Raw genomic sequence first — 17517 nt, 5'->3', positions numbered from 1 at the left:
GGAAGAACATGTGTGAGTGAAAGAGTAAAGATAGAGAACCCCCGACGTAGAGAGAGAGTCTAAATAAAAGACAAGGGACAGAAAGAAGCGGTGAATAAGAGCTGGGGAAAGGGAGGGTCAGAATTTTAAAAAATGAATAAGGAGGTGAGAAGAAACGAAGAGGAAAACCCATAAAGATTGTGAAACCCGTCAGATCGACAAAGTCAAATGAAATCGCAGTGCCGATTGAGAGAGAGGTTTCAGCACCGTGGCTCGGGGACAGCTCCCTGTACAGTGCGGCTGGACAGAGGGAACCTTCCAGCTCGGTCTCTCCCCAACACCAAGACTCCTTGGGATTTAAACCCCAGGTATTCCCAGAACCACGTGACACCTACTCCTAACTTCAGTGAAAATGCTATTGAGAACATTTCGGATATTGAAAACTAATGAATACTCATGAAGGAGTATTCTTGCGAACATGTTGCCGAGATATTGACCGGTTTGTGTCTTGTGTTCTCTTTCTTTCAGTTAATCCTGTTGTGAATTGACTGAGGGGACAGGGGGCGAATTTGGCGAACCACCCACCACCTTGAGTGAGTGCTGGAGAGCGGAACGCCCCTTGGTCGGCGGTCAGGTTTGCCTTGGAAAGTTGAGGGGTGCTTTCCCAAGATGGAGAATGGACTTTTCTACAACGGCACCTTCCCCTCGCCGGAGCAGGCAACTTTGAATAACTTCACTGAGGAGATCGTCTACCTTGACACTGTGTTCTTCGCCATCAGATGCATCGTTCCACCCATTTACCTCCTCATCATCACCGTCGGTTTGTTGGGGAACATTACTCTGGTCAAGATCTTTGTGGCCAACAGTGCCATGAGGAGTGTACCTAACATTTTCATCTCCAGCTTAGCCGCCGGGGACTTGCTGCTTCTGGTGACCTGCGTCCCCGTGGATGCTGCCAGGTATTTCTTTGAGGAATGGATCTTTGGAACAGTGGCTTGTAAACTCATCCCCCTGATTCAACTCACCTCTGTAGGAGTGTCAGTGTTCACATTAACAGCCCTCAGCGCAGACAGGTAAGAGGGAGTTTCAGAAACTCCCAATGGCATCTATCTATCCATTTATTAAATCTTCATTCTACCTCCATCTCGATTATATCTCCAGTTGTAGTTAAAATAATGAAAGTAATTGCACAAAATGCATCATTATCAGCTCCGAACAATGACAACACTGAGTACGTAAAATGGAATGAAAGGGGACTTGCAAAAGGTGCACAAAAGTCAGACAAATAACTAGCCTATTCGGAGGGATTGGGAATTTCGGTCTCTGTACTGGGGTGAAGGGATACTGCTGCTAGATGGTGCTCAAACAAATACAACAACCTCCACATTCATCACAGTGGGAGTCTCGGAGATGAAAGTGCACTCTCCCCATCTCGCTGTTTTCATATTCCCCGTTAGAAATACAAAGCTCTCGAGCCATTTGTGTGATGAAATCAGAACAAACTTGACAGACATCAAAAGACTTCAAATTCCTGCGCCATGTCGCAGCAGATTTGCCACAATTAACCTTTTTCAGGAGTGCATATGTTCAATGTCTTCCAATATATGTCCCTGAGCTTCAGCTGTCAATAAATACAATAGTAGGCAAAAGCATCCACTTCACTCATTTGGTGTAATCTGGAAACGAACTCAAGAAAAATCCAATTATAACACCTACTGACTGCATTGACTATCTGTGCAGCGCCTATTGGACCTGAATGTTTCTTTCTATAGCTGCCGGCTAAAGTGTTTTCACTCTTTTCTGTTTTTATTGTCAACCTTCAGATCTGTTCCAGAATCTCTTTAAAACTTACTCCTGTAGCAATGTTTTGGCTCCTAACTTCAATTTAAAAAAAATCTATACACATTTGCGCAATTCTAATCCCTGGTGCCCATTTTGGGACATTTTTATGACAATCATTGCAACATATACACGCACTTGTGTATATGTATGAGCAATATTCAGCAGTTATCAGTAGTGCGGCATCAGGTGTACTTAGTGCTAAAGTGTTACTGTGTCATTCCTCCAGCTGCTCTTCGTTACATTCAATATACATGAGGGGAAATTCCACCTTTCTCTCCTCCCATCCCTTGAGGTGTTTGCCCACCTTTCAGGGCCTCTTGTCCCATTGTCCAAAAGGAATATCTCCTCACAAGGCCTCAGGTTATTTGAATCTGAGGAGGCTTAAATCAAACTAGGCATCCAAAGGCACAGGAAGGACAATTGCCACCGAACCCAGCCTGGCCTGTAAGTGACCCCGGAGCGACACCAGTGTGGTTGACTCTTAACTGCCTTCTGAGATTGCCTAGAGGTTATCCAGATGTACTGGAGAAGGTGTCTCACCATTATCTTCAGATGGGCACTTGGGGGTGGCATAATACACGCTGCCTGATCTGCGATGCCCACCTCAAATGAATGAATTTAAAAAGTGCATTCGCTCTGTTGAACCAGAGGAGGCGCTGACGCTCTAGTTCATTGGACCATTGTTACCATTCAAAGATTAGCATCTTCATTGACCGGAACAATACTCTATTTCCACCTTAGGCTCCTAGCTTTATGGGCTCGATGTCCCTGCTGTCAATAACAGTGGACAAATCTTTAGTGCGTTTGATGCAATCTTCTTTTTATGCATCCCATGGGGAAGATAGATAAACATATGAGGGACAGGTGAAATATGGACACTGACAGGGTTAGATGGAGAAGGGCAGGAGGAGACTCGAGTGGAGCATAAACACTAGTATAGGCCAGTTGATGGCCTGTTTTTGTGCAGCAAATTCTGTGATTTAATATGATTTCAAAAGCAGCCTTAACCTGTTGTACAAGCGGACAGAAACATCACATTCGGCAGCTGTTTTGTAGTATTATTAGCAACAGCTTCCAACCACATACTCTACTTTCATTACATTCCTGATATGAGGTGTGAATGATAGATGCACATGATAACTTATCTGCTAACAGCCTGCTTTGGTCTTGCACTTGCTTTGACTTTAATAGCACAAATTATAACGCACTCACTCTTTCATTTCTCTTTTGTTGCAAGTAAATTTTTGATTCAGTTTCCAATAGATTTATCCTTAGTACGTGCCTTCACTATGCTAACACACTCCTGGGCCATCTTCCATCTTCTGTAAACTTGGCATTATCCAAAATTCTGCTGTTCACATCCTAACTTGGGGTGGTACAGTGGTTAGCACTGCTGCCTCACAGTGCCAGGGACTTGGGCTCAATTCCTGGCTTGGGTCACTGTTTGTGTGGAGTTTGCATGTTCTCCCTGTATCTCTGTGAGATTCCTCCACCAGTCCAAAGATGCGCAGGTTAGGTGGATTGGCCATGCTAATTGCCCCTTAGTATCAGGGGGACTAGCTAGGGTAAATGCACAGGGTTATGGGGATAGGGCCTGGATGGGATTATGATCGGTGCAGACTCAATAGGCTGAATGAGCCTCCTTCTGCACTGTAGGACTCTATGATTCCAATTCTCATTCATGGATAACCCAGTGCTCACCGACTTATGTTGATTGCTAGTTCATTAGTATCTCACTGTTCACATTCTCATCAGCCCCTGTCTCGTCCCTCCAGCCCCACAAACTTTGACAATATCGACGTTCCTCCAATTCTGACATCTTGAACATCCCCAACATTAATCCGTTTGTTACCATTCAAGAAAGTGTCTTTGCAGCCCAGCTAAGCTCTCCCCCTGCATCTCAACCTGTCCAAACCCCGCCACCATCCTTACCCTGTTCTATACTATTAAGACACCCCCTAGCATGGTGGCACAGTGCTTAGCACTGCTACCTCTCAGCACCAGGGACAAAGTTTCGATTCCTGGCTTGGATCACTGTCTGTGCAGAGTCTGCACGTTGCCCCTGTATCTGTATGGGTTTCCTCTGGGTGCTCCGTTTTCCTCCCACAGTCCAACAGAGGTGCTGGTTAAGTGCATTGGCCGTGCTAAATTCTCTCTCAGTGTATCCAAACAGGCGCCGGAGTCTGGTGATGAGGGGGTTTTCACAGTAACTTCATTACATGTTAATGTAAGCCTACTTGTGACACCAATAAATAAATAAACTTTAAACTAGCTCTAAAATCTACCTCTATGACCAATCTTTCAGTCACCTGTCCTGACATCTTATTCTGTGGCTTGGTGTTAAATATTATTTTGGAACTCACCTGTGAAGCACCTTGAGATGGTTTACTATATTAAGTGTATTTAATACAGGCTGTTGTTGCACTAACTGCGATAATTCATGTTTACACATTCACACTGTTGGTTGGATACATATGGTAACTTGTTGCCATCAGCTGTTGTGACAGGGATATAAATGTGATCTGTCGTTTGTGCTTTAACCCAAGTGTTTCACGTTTTGCAATGATCCCTGGGGTTGTAAAGCATTGTGAATGAACTGTTAGTTGATTGAATTTGTAGCAAGTTTATTTCAGTTTCATCCTCATCCTTAACCAACATGTGTAGAGACACAGGGTTACCTTCCTCACACACTCACATCTCAGGATGATAAAACTACCTCCACCATCGCTGGCTTATCAACTGCTTCCCATCAAGGTGTGGCAGGCATCTAAATAATAAAAGGTGTGTAGCTGATGAGGAATCAAAATTTACACATGAAGGCAGGGGGGATAACCGAGCTGGTAAATGAATACTTTTCACAGATAATTAATACATAGAAGGGTTTAGAATTGATAAGGAAGAATAGATTGTCTGAACAATAAACTTGATAAGGTACCAGGACAGGATGAGATGCATTCAAGGATACTAAGGGAAGTAGAGAGGACATCAGGGAGGCACTGTAATTTTCCAGTCTTCCTTAGACTCATGGGTAACTGTGGAGAATTAGAAATATTATACCTTTGTTCAAAAGGATAAGCCCAGCAACTACACATCAGTCAATTTAACGTTGCTGGTGGGGATATTTCCAGAAACAATAATTCTGGACAAAATGAATAGTCACATGGACAAATGTAGGCTAATTAAGGAAAGCCAGCATGGATTTGTCAAGGGAAAATCATTACTAAGCAGCTGGCTGGAGTATTTTAAAGAGATAACTGAGAGGGTTAATGAGGGCAATGCTGTTGATGCAGTGTACAGACACCACCCCTAAAGTACACAAGAAAGCCATTCAGCCCATTGAGTCTGCACTGTTTCTCTGAAACAGTATCTTATCCAGGCCCGGATTCCCACCCTATCCATGTAATACTGCGCATTTACCATGGCCAATCCACCTAACCTGCATATCTTTGGACTGTGGGGAGAAACCAGTGCACCCACTCAGACGTGGGGAGAATATGCAAATTCTACACAGACCATGACCTGTCTGTGTGATCGAATCAGTGGTCGAACCTGGATCCCTGGTACTGAGAGGCAGCAGCGCTAACCATTGTGCCGTGTGCCACTCCAAGATACTTCCAAAAGATATTTGATAGTACTGCACAACGTATACAGCTATAATTCATGGAATAAAAGAGACAGTCTCAACAGAGATGTAAAATGAGTTGAATGATAGGAAACAGTGTAGTAATTACTGAATGTTTTTCAGACTGGAGGAAGGTTTATATTGGAGTTGCCCTACTGTCAATGCTGGGAACCTTACTCTTCCTAATGCACATTAATGATCTAGACCTTGGTGTACACAGCATGATTTCAAAATTTGTGGATGATAAGAAACTTGGAAGCATTGTGAACTGTGAAGATGATTGGATAGAACTTCAAAAGGACGTGGACAATTTGGTGGAATGGGCAGACAAGTGGCAGATATAGTTCAATTCATTGTAATGTCAAATGATTCATTTTAGTAGGAAGAACATGGAGAGACAATATAAAATAAAAGATGCATCTCTGAAGCGGGTTCAAGAACTGCGGGACGTGGGTCTCTCAGTGTATAAGACATTGAAGGTGGTGGGACAGATTAATAGAGTGGTTAATAAAGCCTACACTGTCCCAGGCATTATTAATGGTAGCATCAAGTACAAGAGTAAAGATGTTACGTTGAACTTGTAAATGTTTGGCCTCAGCTGGAATATTCCATCCAGTTGTGGGTGTTGCACTTCAGGAAGGTTACCTATTTGATTACCTATTACTTACGTGGCGAAAAACTGCAGCAGGCCCCAGTGCAGAGGGACCTCGGGGTCCTTGTGCATGAGTCGCAAAAACCCAGCCTGCAGGTGCAGCAGGTGGTCAGGAAGGCGAATGGGGTGCTGGCCTTCATAGCAAGGGGGATTGAATATAAAAGTAGGGAGGTCTTGCTGCAGCTGTATAGGGCACTGGTGAGGCCGCAGCTGGAGTACTGTGTGCAGTTTTGGTCGCTGCACTTACGCAAGGATATTTTGGCCTTGGAGGGAGTGCAGAGGAGGTTTACTAGGCTGATGCCGGAGTTGAGGGGGTTGAACTATGAGGAGAGGCTGAATAAACTAGGCTTGTACTCGTTAGAGTTTAGAAGAATGAGGGGAGATCTCATTGAGACGTATAAGATGATGAATGGGATGGATAGGATAGAGGTGGAGAGACTCTTTCCACTCAGAAAGGACAGTAGGACTAGGGGGCACAGCCTCAAGATAAAGGGGGGGCGGTTTAGAACAGAGTTGAGGAGGAACTTCTTCACTCAAAGGGTGGTGAATCTCTGGAATTCTCTGCCCTTTGAAGTGGTGGAGGCTGCCTCGCTAAATATTTTTAAGACGCGGGTTGATGGGTTTTTGATAAGAGAGGGGATTAAGGGTTATGGGGAGAGGGCGGGAATGTGGAACTGAGCCACGACAGATCAGCCATGTTCTTATTGAATGGCGGGGCAGGCTCGAAGGGCTGGATGGCCTACTCCTGCTCCTATTTCTTATGTTCTTATGTTCTTATTACCTGGTATGCCTGGGAGAGCTCTGGTGGGTGGCTGCTTAGGCAGACCTGTGCCAGGAAAGTTCTGTCAGATAAAGGCTCATTGACTTTTGGGTCTCAGGATTTCTTTTTTCTTTTATTTTCTCTCTCTCTGGATATTTCACTTCCTTTGAAGGCAGTGGCACCATTTTTTATTTGGTTACGTTGGATACAGTAATCCTGAATAAACATCTCCCAGAGGGATAAGGGCCAAATGCGGACAATTGGGATCAGTTGGATTGGTTGGACTGAAGGGCCTGTTTCCAAGCTGTATTGCTCTATGCTCTATGACGTAAACTCACTATCAAAGTGAAGCCTTCTGTAACGGTTCAGCCCTTGTCATGTTTCTTCTGAGTGCCATCGGAACACACCCCACAATTACAGTTCTGCACAGAAGATCCACTTTCACAAATGAGTGTCAGGTGCATGGACACATGACCAGCCCACTTCAGTTGTGATTGTCTCAGTGACAATGTGAATACTTGACATGCCAGCTTTTTAAAAATTTATTTGTGGGACATGCTCGTCGCTGGCTGGCCAACATTTATTGCCCGTCCCTAGCCTTGAGAAGATGGTGATGAGCTGCCTTCTTGAATCGCGGTAGTCCATGTTCTGAGGGTTGACCCACAACACCATTAGGGAGAGAATTCCAGGATTTGGACCCAGCGACTGTGATGGAATGTCGATATATTTCCAAACCAGGATGGTGAGTGACTTGGTGGGGAACTTGCAGATGCTGGGTGGTGTTCCCATGTATCCATTGCTCTTGTCCTTCTAGATGGAAGTGGTCGTGGGTTTGGAAGGAGCTGTCTCAGGATCTTTGGTGAATCGCTGTAGCACATCTTGTAGATAGTACACACTGCTACTACTGAGCATCGGTGGTGGAGGGAGTTGTTTGTGGATGTGGTGCCAATCAAGCAGGCAGCTTTGTCCTGGATGGTGTCAAGCTTCTTGAGTGTTGTTGGAGCTGCACCCATCCAGACAAGTGGGGAGACTTTCTTTACACAGTACTGATTTGTGCCTTGTAGATGGTGGAAAAGCCTTGGAGTTAGGAGGTTACTTACTCGCTTTGACCTCTGACCTAGATCCTTTCAGCCCATCAAGTCTACACCGACCACAATCCCACCCAGGCCCTACCCCCATATCCCTACATATTTTTAACCCGCTAATCCCTCTAACCCGCACACCTTAGGACACTACGGGACAATTTAGCAGGGCCAATCAACCTAACCCGCACATCTTTGGACTGTGGGAGGAAACTAGAGCAGCCGGAGGAAACCCACACAGACACGAGGAGAATGTGCAAACTCCACATAGACAGTGACCTGAGCCGGGAATCGAACCCAAGTCCCTGGAGCTGTGAAGCAGCAGTGCTAACCACTGTGCTACCATGGCCTGTTCTTGTAGCCACTGTATTTATGTGGTGAGTTCAGTTGAGTTTCTAGTTGATGTCAACCCCAAGGATGTTGACAGTGGTGCTGGCGCCATTGAATCTCAAGAGGTGATAGTTAGAGTGACTCTTATTGGTAATGGTTATTGCCTGGCATTTGTAAGGCACGATTGTTACTTGCCACTTGTCAGCCCAAGCCTGGATATTGTCCAGATGCTTCAGTATCTGAGGAGTCGCAAATGATGCTGAACATTGTGCAATCATCGGTGAACATCCCCACTTCTGACCTTATGATGGAGGGAAGGTTGTTGATGAAGCAGCTGAAGATTGTTGGACTGAGGACACTACTCTGATGGACTCCTGCAGAGATGTCCCGGAGCTGAGATGACTGATCCTCCACAACCACAACCATCTGCCTATGTACCAGGTATGGCTCTTACCATCAGAGTGTCTGCCCCCGGTATCCATTGATTCCAGTTTTGCTAGGATTCCTTGATGCCACACTTGGTCGAATGGAGCCTTTATGTCAAGGACTGTCACTCTTACCTCGTCTCTGAAATTCAGCTCTTTTGTCCATGTTTGAGCCAAGGCTGTAATGAGGATATAAGCTGAGTGACCTTGGCAAAACCCAAATTGGGTGTCACTGAGCAGGTTATTACTGAGCAGGTGCTGCTTGATAGCGCTGTCGATGATCCCTTCCATCACTTTACTGATGACCGAGAATAGGCTGATTGGGCAGTAATTGGCTGGGTTGGATTTGTCCTGTTTTTTGTGTCCAGGACACACCTGGGCAATATTCCACAGTGTTGGGTAGATGCCAGTGAGCACTTCAGTAACTGGAAGCTCATCCAGCAGGAGAAGCCAGCAAGAGAGATTTTAATACCATGTTAATTTCCCCCGAGCTCATTCTCTCTTGCTTTCAAACCAGTGAATTTTTACTTTAGTCAGGTCAAGGCTTTGGAGCATTCTGCCTGTGCCAATGAATAGACTGGAGCTTGTTCCTTCTCCCTGCCTACACCCCACCCCCCATCCACCGTGACACACACACGCCCCCATGTAATTTTTGTAAAAAGTAAATCCAATGTCGAGAAAGTCATTAGCTGCCGGTTCACAAATCTTTCTGGATAACTGATGAAGCTTTGATTCCCCGTGGAGTATGGAATGTGGACTGCAGCTGTGAGTACCTGCTGGTCTCCTAGAGACTGCTAAAGTAATGTTATTCTGCCAGATGTCAGGGCTTGTCATTCTTTCATGTTTGTATTTTGATAATTTGCTGGAGCAAATGACTGAACTCTTTATTTTATAATCAATATGCAAGTGTGTGTGTGTGTGTGTGTGTGTGTGTGTGTGTGTGTGTGTGTGTGTGTGTGTGTGTGTGTGTGTGTGTGTGTGTGTGTGTGTGTGTGTGTGTGTGTGATGTGGGTTGGTGGAATGGGGAGAGGGGATATTGTCATTGAGTCATAGAAATTTGGAAACAAGCCCTTTGGCCCAACTTGTCCATGCCACCCCTTTTTTTTAAACCCTAAGTTAGTCCCAATTGCCCATGTGTGGCCCATAACCCTCCATCCCAATCTTAGTCCTGTAACTGTTCAAGTGCTTTTTGAAAGACAAAATTGTAACCACCTCTACTACTACCTCTGTGCGTGCGCAGTGTGTGCATACGTGCGTGTGTGTGTGTGTGCGCAGTATGTGCGTGCGCAGTATAAGAACATAAGAAATAGGAGCAGGAGTAGGCCATCTAGCCCTTCGAGCCTGCCCCGCCATTCAATAAGATCATGGCTGATCTGTCGTGGCTCAGTTCCACTTTCCTGCCCTCTCCCCATAACCCTTAATCCCCTCTCTTATCAAGAACCCATCAACCCGCTTCTTAAAAATATTTAGCGAGGCAGCCTCCACCACTTCAACGGGCAGAGAATTCCAGAGATTCACCACCCTTTGAGTGAAGAAGTTCCTCCTCAACTCTGTTCTAAACCGCCTCCCCTTTATCTTGAGGCTGTGCCCCCTAGTCCTACTGTCTTTTTTGAGTGGGAAGAGTCTCTCCACCTCTATCCTATCCATCCCATTCATCATCTTATACGTCTCAATGAGATCTCCCCTCATTCTTCTAAACTCTAACGAGTACAAGCCTAGTTTATTCAGCCTCTCCTCATAGCTCAATCCCCTCAACTCCGGTATCAGCCTAGTAAACCTCCTCTGCACTCCCTCCAGGGCCAAAATATCCTTGCGCAGGTGTGGCGCCCAAAACTGCACACAGTACTCCAGCTGCGGCCTCACCAATGCCCTATACAGCTGCAGCAAGACCTCCCTACTTTTATATTCAGTCCCCCTCGCTATGAAGGCCAGCATCCCATTCGCCTTCCTGACCACCTGCTGCACCTGCAAGCTGGGTTTTTGCGACTCATGCACAAGGACCCCGAGGTCCCTCTGCACCGTCGCATGCTGCAGTTGCACGTGTGTGCGTGCAGTATGCATGCGTGCAGTGTCAGTGCATACATTTTCCCACCGATCCTGAAGTTCAGTCCCAAAATACGGGATGGACATATTTGCTCACAGAAAACAAGCACAGAACATCCTAGATAAAAGCTAAATACTGCGGATGCTGGAATCTAACAAATACAGAAAATGCTGGAAAATCTCAGCGGGTCTGACAGCATCTGTGGGGAGAGAATCGAGCCAGCGTTTGGAGTCTGGATGACCCTTCGTCAGAACTTGAAAAATCGAGAATCAGAAAATCAAAACCATTCTTCCATCTCCCTCTTGGATCACAAGGAAATCTGAGAATCTACTCTCCAAAAGGGAAATATGGATGCAACCTTCCCCCCAGTGGATCGTCACATAATATGAACTGTCTCACTCTCTCTGGTCCCCTAACCTAACCTCATGAAAGCCCCGACACGCAGGTCCAACGGGTGAACTAACTACCCGTTAAATTTAATCCATTGTGCGCCCCTGGTGCTGTGACAACACTTTCAGGTTTACATGGCTATATGAGTTATGAGAAACTGGGCCACTTGGATCCTCTGATTTATTGACTGTTCATTTTAATTACCATCTAGCAGAAAATATAAACTGCTTGTAAAGCCAGAGGGCACTGGGGATGCACAGTAAGTCTGTCAGTGGGCCGGGTGCAGAGCCAATTCTGATGAAAGGCTCAGGCTAGAGATAATAATTTAGCCATTCCGATGCTCACTGACTGGCTGCATAACTCTAACATTTTCTCTGGGCATTTCGGATGCCCCAGCACCCAGCTTTTTATTTTAAGATGCTCATTGATCCGAATATCAATAATTCCCACCTCTCTTAATTGTTACCTTTATTTTTGAGATAAATCGAATCTTATCTCATAGTTTCTGCAGCATCTATTGCATAGTAACAGTTGATTTATTGTTGTCACATGTATTAGTATACAGTGAAAAGTGTTTTTTTTTTGCACGCTATACTGACAAAGCATACCGTTCATATAGAAGGAAAAGGAGAGGGTGCAGAATGTAGTGTTACAGTCATAGCTACAATCATAGAACCATAGAACATTACCGCACAGAAACAGGCCTTTTGGCCCTTCTTGTCTGTGCCAAAGCATTTTTCTGCCTTGTCCCACTGACCTGCACCTGGACCATATCCCTCCACACCCCTCTCATCCATGTACCTGTCCAAGTTTTTCTTAAATGTTAAAAGTGAGCCCGCATTCACCACTTCATCTGGCAGTTCATTCCATACTCCCACCACTTTCTGTGTGAAGAAGCCCCCCCAATATTCCTATATAATTGGACATAAAAGATAAGTTCATTCAAAAGTCTGATGGCAGCAGGGAAGAAGCTGTTCTTGAGTCAGTTGGTACATGACCTCAGACTTTTGTAACAGGGCAATTGGTTCAACTTGTTCAAGTCAGTAATATGTTTCACGCAGAATGTGTGTGTTATTATACGCCCATGCTCGATGTGTGTTTTATGGAAACAGGCATGCCTTTTCTTATCCTCTCTGAGTGGGTATCCCAATTAAATAATTCAGCAGCAAGCTTTTGTAAGTTTAAAAATAAGAAAAGATAATTTATCTTCAGACACTTACCTCAAATGAAACACCAACCCACATTCTCACACATGCTTTCACATGCATGAAGATTAGATACATTTAAAGGGCATTCACTTTTCCCAGTTACAGTTATCGCAGGCCTTGCAAGCCTGTCATTTATTGGATGGTTTTGATGCTATAAAGATGAAGGGAGGGTCTTGTAAAGCAAAGAGTTCACGGCAGATCATGAGGTTTCTAGGTTGATTCTCAGGTGAACGTTAACTGGAACAGATAGCCTGGCTGCCTAATGTGTCTCAGATCTTTTCGTTAATCTGGTTATAGACTGGCTGAACTGATGCTTCCGGTGGCTTTGGTGGAACTGCCTACATACAGCTCTTGGCTGACAAAAGACAAAAGCTGACAAAACATGGCTGCCCCACCATGTCACTTTCCACAAGTTTAAGTCCTTTTCCAAATAAGGACTGGAATTTATGTTGGTTATCCATGCTGGTTGCGAGTTAACAGCTCTAAGGGTTGGAGAAGGTTAGTGCCTTTGTTTTAGAGCAACCTATTCAAAACAGATAATGCTCTTTTGATTGGTTTGAGGGAAAGGAATTGACTCACATTCCCAGACTGATTTTTAGGATTCCTTTATAGAGTGTGTGCTGGTTCACTTCAGAGGCTCATTTTCAGCACCCCTTACTGGTCAGCTCCATTGCAGGGAGCTGTCCTGCTTCTACGCAACTTTGATGGAGTTAGTCCTGGCTCTTAAAGACTTACGGTCCAGCTCCTTAAGGGAGTTGTGAATCCCCACACCTATGAGGGGACCCTTTGAAAAGATGCCCATCGTATCCCCAGCGCCAAGCTCTACACTCTTACATCCACTCCCTCAGGTGCCTCATGCCTCTGTGCTAAGCTCCACCCATTAAGTATGCATGGCTGTGAGCCCAAAAAGCTATTAGCATACTAGAACAACAGCTCCCTGGAGGAAACATAATTTGATTGACAGCTCAGGCTCTCTGATCTCGATGGCCAATTTCACAATATTTATTGACATGAGTTAAGTGGTTTCAAGGGTTTGTAGTTGGTGGGTTTTGAAACTTCAACAAGCCTGTATGATATTTTTATGAGCTTGGTCCAGACTTTTCAATCATAGGAGAAAGTTATCTATGAATGACATTTGTTCAAAGCTTTTTTTACATACGCCACAATACATGGTGGTGTTCATTGGTTTGAGAATGGAGATAGAAGTGCCAGAGCTTGGCATAAATGCATTAGGGGTTGGGGGGAATGGTAAAGTTTGGCATGGGGCCAGTAGGGGACATGGGTGGGTAAGATGACAGTACTTGGCATAGAGACATGAGGGGTCTGAGGTGGAAGGACAGATCTTGGCAATTGGCATGAATAGACGTAGGGAGTGTATGCGTCATGACATGGCTTGGATGGGGCATGGAGAGTATGTGAAGGGGGTGTAAGGGATGGAAGTCTATGTGTTTTATTTCAACTGGGACAAAGACCCACAGCACCAAGACTTTTAAACAGTCCGCTTCTGCACTCGCTGATATCTGTAGTTGCCTCTGCATTTATTCCCAGGCTGGCTGGCCTGACTCCAGCCTGTACCAGACTCTGACAGTGAAGATCCTGCCTTGGTAGGCACTTTCTCCTTAGGCCAAGCCCAGAATTTTCCTGATTTCCTCTGACCTGCCTCAAGGGGAAAAAAATCCAGGCCAATGTTGCAGGCCAGTGAACTGTCATCGGAACTGGTAAAAGTTGTTTTGGAAGCTCTTCCAGCCATCATGCAAGGTTTAATTCTAACCTTTTCGTCATCCAAGTTTCCAATTTTAACTCTGACCGACAATCAAGAAATCTGCCAGCTTCACTGGGGCAAGGATTTGGTGGATTAAGTGGGTAGAATCATAGAGTCTCTACAGTGCAGAAGGAGGCCATTCAGTCCATCAAGTCTGCACTGATTCTCCAACAGAGCATCTTCTCCACGCCCTCTCCCTATCCCCATAGCCCCACACATTTAGCACGGCCAATTCACCTAACCTGCATGTCTTTGGAGAGTGGGAGGAAACCGGGGCACCAGGAGGAAACCCACACAGACAGCGGGACAACGTGCAAACTCCACACAGACAATGATCCGAGGCCGGAATTGAGCCCGGGACGCTGGTTGTAAGGCACCAGTGCCAACCAATATGCCACCCAGTATCCACACATCCTGAAGTCTGCCTGAGAAGTGTTCATGATAGGGCACTCTATGCCGACTTTACCTCTGACTGCCCCCCCCCCTCAGTTTACTCCTCCAAAACACGAGGTCTCCAATCAGTTACTCCGCCTAACTCATCCCTCCTCTAGATGTTTCGTCAATTTTCAATTTTCCCCACCACTCTCCCCTGGAATTTCACCCCACCCGGAATTCTTGGCCCACCCAATTGAACCCCCAATGCCCCCAGCTTCAGCTCTGCTGATGCAGCCCCCCGACTTCACCGAATGTTCTGACCACTGATAAGGAGCGGGGAACCGACTAGAGACTTCAGTAACTTGGCGTGGAATTAAATCTACAAAACCTGATGAGGGAATCACAAATTGTGAACTCTCCATGACTTTCCCACTCACCCCATGGGTTGTTAAGTACTAACGTCACTCTCCCCCCTGGCCATGGCCAATCCCTGTGAACTCTGTTTCTCTTTTCACAGATACTACCTCACCTCCTCACTATTTCCACCAGCTACTGTTTTGAATTCAGATTTCCAGCACCTGCAATATTTTGCTCCTGGCCATGCTGGTGTCATGAAACTCCTCCCATTTATCTTTATCTCACCCTATCGGCATTCACTTCTATTTCCTGCTCCTTCACACTTGTTAAGACCTTTTGGATAATGACAGTAATTTTAATAGATTTCTAACTGCGGGGAAATACCTTGTCAACTGCCTGGAATATTTCCTCCAAGTTAAATCAGTGCTTTATCTGACACCCAGCCGATTAAAACTAATTTGAGCTTTCAAATCTCACGTATAGAAACACGAGATTCTCCATTGATGATGGCAGATGCAGATCTGCAGGTAGGATTCTGTTTAAATAGGTCATACAACATTTGGATCCATGTAATACCCTCGATTAGAGAAATATTGGGGAGTTTTGGAATTAGGACACGCCTTTCTATCCATCCCTTTAAACAATTGAAGGTTACCAGTTGGGCTCACAATGTGGCTTACACATGTGTGCTCGAAGCTACATACATCCATACTCAGAGACCCACCCTCTGCAGGTAGAAGGAACATGTTCAAGGAAGGCATCTTTCCTTGAATTGAAGCAAAAGTGCGAGGAACATTACTTGTACTTGTTATGTAGCATCTTGCTCAATCAGAGTTGGCTCGCCAACCAGTCAGCACACTTTTCTCACACAGTGTAAATTGTTGCTCCCTTTGAAATTGAACATTCTTGAGTCTGTCCTGATGAGTGCAAGGGAAAAAGCTTCAACAGCATGTCTCTTTTTTGGGCAACACTCAAATTCTTGACTATCAAGCGGCTATAGCTTAGAGGTCATCACAGGCTTTGCGAGGCTGTGAGATGTGATTGTCACTGGGAAGGTTAACTTCCAGTAACCTTTACCTAGCCTGATTGGGAGTGTGCTTTGAAGGATGATCAAACTGTAGCAAGGTAGGGAGGAAGACGTTATGAAAGGCAGATTGCACAAGCCAGAGAGTGATGCATTGCCTCAATATACAACTGGCTGGCGTTGAGGAAAGTGGAATTCAAGCAGCTGCTTCAGATATGGTCACAGAGGATGGGAGGCACACATGTAGGGAGGTCCATCACTCAATGTCTCACATCACCATTGTCAATAGGAAGCTAAGGCATCAACTCAACCACAAGGACAAGGTCATATCGACTCTAAGAACATTGCTAAGTAGCTGCACATTGATTCTAATCCATTAAACCAGTCTCCAATCTGAAATTAATCTCACAATTATAATAGCCTCAGTCACTGACCTCAATTATAATTTAATAACCAATTAACATAGAATTACGGTGATACACCAAACTATCCTTGTAAACTTTGCTATGCAAATTACTGGGTGACACTGACTATATTTCTGTCCACTAATTATTTATGCATCTGATGTGTTCAAAAACTGACGCTTGAGTGGCTATGTGACATCTTTGATGGTTTGCTGAGGAAGGACTGATCCATTCGCTCAGCGTCTTGTGGGTATCCCCTAGCAAGGTGATGAAGATGGTCCTAAATTGAATTTAAACTGGGTGGCATCAGACTGTGTGATGAGTCAGTTAGGCAACAATGGCTCTTGGGTTTAAACGGGGTGAATAAGCACCATGTGGAGATGCCGGCGTTGGACTGGGGTGAACACAGTAAGAAGTCTCACAACACCAGGTTAAAGTCCAACCAGTTTATTTGATAGTGAACCCACAAGCTTTCGGGGTTTGCCCCTTTGTCAGACTGTGAGAAGAAACCAGAGCACCAGGAGGAAACCCATGCAGGCACGGGGAGAATGTACAAACTCCACACACCTGAGGCCGGAATTGAACCCGAGGCCTCGGCGCTGTGAGGCAGCAGTGCTAACCACTGTGCCAACCCTTGTCCCTTTTGACAATTATTCAAATCCCTTTTCAAAGCCACAATTGAATCAACCTTTCAGGCAGTGCATTCCAGATCCTATAAGGAAAGAATGGTTATAAATAAGTATTCTCTGCTAATGAGGCACAGGTTGTTTGGGTCATATCAGTAATGAGAAGAGAAGGTGATAATGTCACTGGGTATGATCCAGAGGCCCCTGGCTAATGCTCTGAAGACATGGGTTCAAACCCCACCCCAACATTTAAATCAGATTAATAACAAATCTGGAATCGAAGGATTAAAGAACAAAGAAAATTATAGCGCAGGAACAGGCCCTCTGGCCCTCCAAGCCCGTGTCGATCATGATGCCGTAACTAAAAAACAAACCTTCTGCCCTTACTCTGTCCACATCCCTCTATTCCCTCCTTATTCATGTATACATCCAGATGTTTCTTAAATGTTGCTAATGCACCTACTTCCACCACCTCCTGTGGCAGCACGTTCCAGGCACCCACCACTCTCTGTGTGAAAACCTTCTCCCACACATCTCCCTTAGACTTTCCCCCTCTGACCTTGAACCTGTGCCCCCCTTGTAACTGACACTTCCACTCTGGGAAAAAGCCTTTGACTATCCATCCTGTCTATGCA

At 45.3% G+C, this 17517-nt stretch overlaps 1 protein-coding gene across 1 annotated transcript in view; it reads left to right on the top strand.

Moving 5' to 3' along the window:
- Window positions 1–648: 648 nt before the first annotated feature.
- Window positions 649–17517, top strand: part of nmbr (neuromedin B receptor) — a 47568-nt gene continuing 30699 nt past the window's right edge. The window contains exon 1 of the mRNA XM_080199862.1: window positions 649–1052. Within this exon, the coding sequence (XP_080055988.1) occupies window positions 649–1052 (404 nt within the window). The remainder of the gene's footprint in view (window positions 1053–17517) is intronic.

Source organism: Carcharhinus amblyrhynchos, chromosome 12 (assembly GCF_965287045.1).
Source record: "Carcharhinus amblyrhynchos chromosome 12, sCarAmb.v2.hapA, whole genome shotgun sequence".
Taxonomy (NCBI): Eukaryota; Metazoa; Chordata; class Chondrichthyes; order Carcharhiniformes; family Carcharhinidae; genus Carcharhinus; species Carcharhinus amblyrhynchos.
The sequence above is the reverse complement of the archived record's forward strand: the minus strand, read 5'-3'. Positions and strand labels throughout refer to the sequence as shown.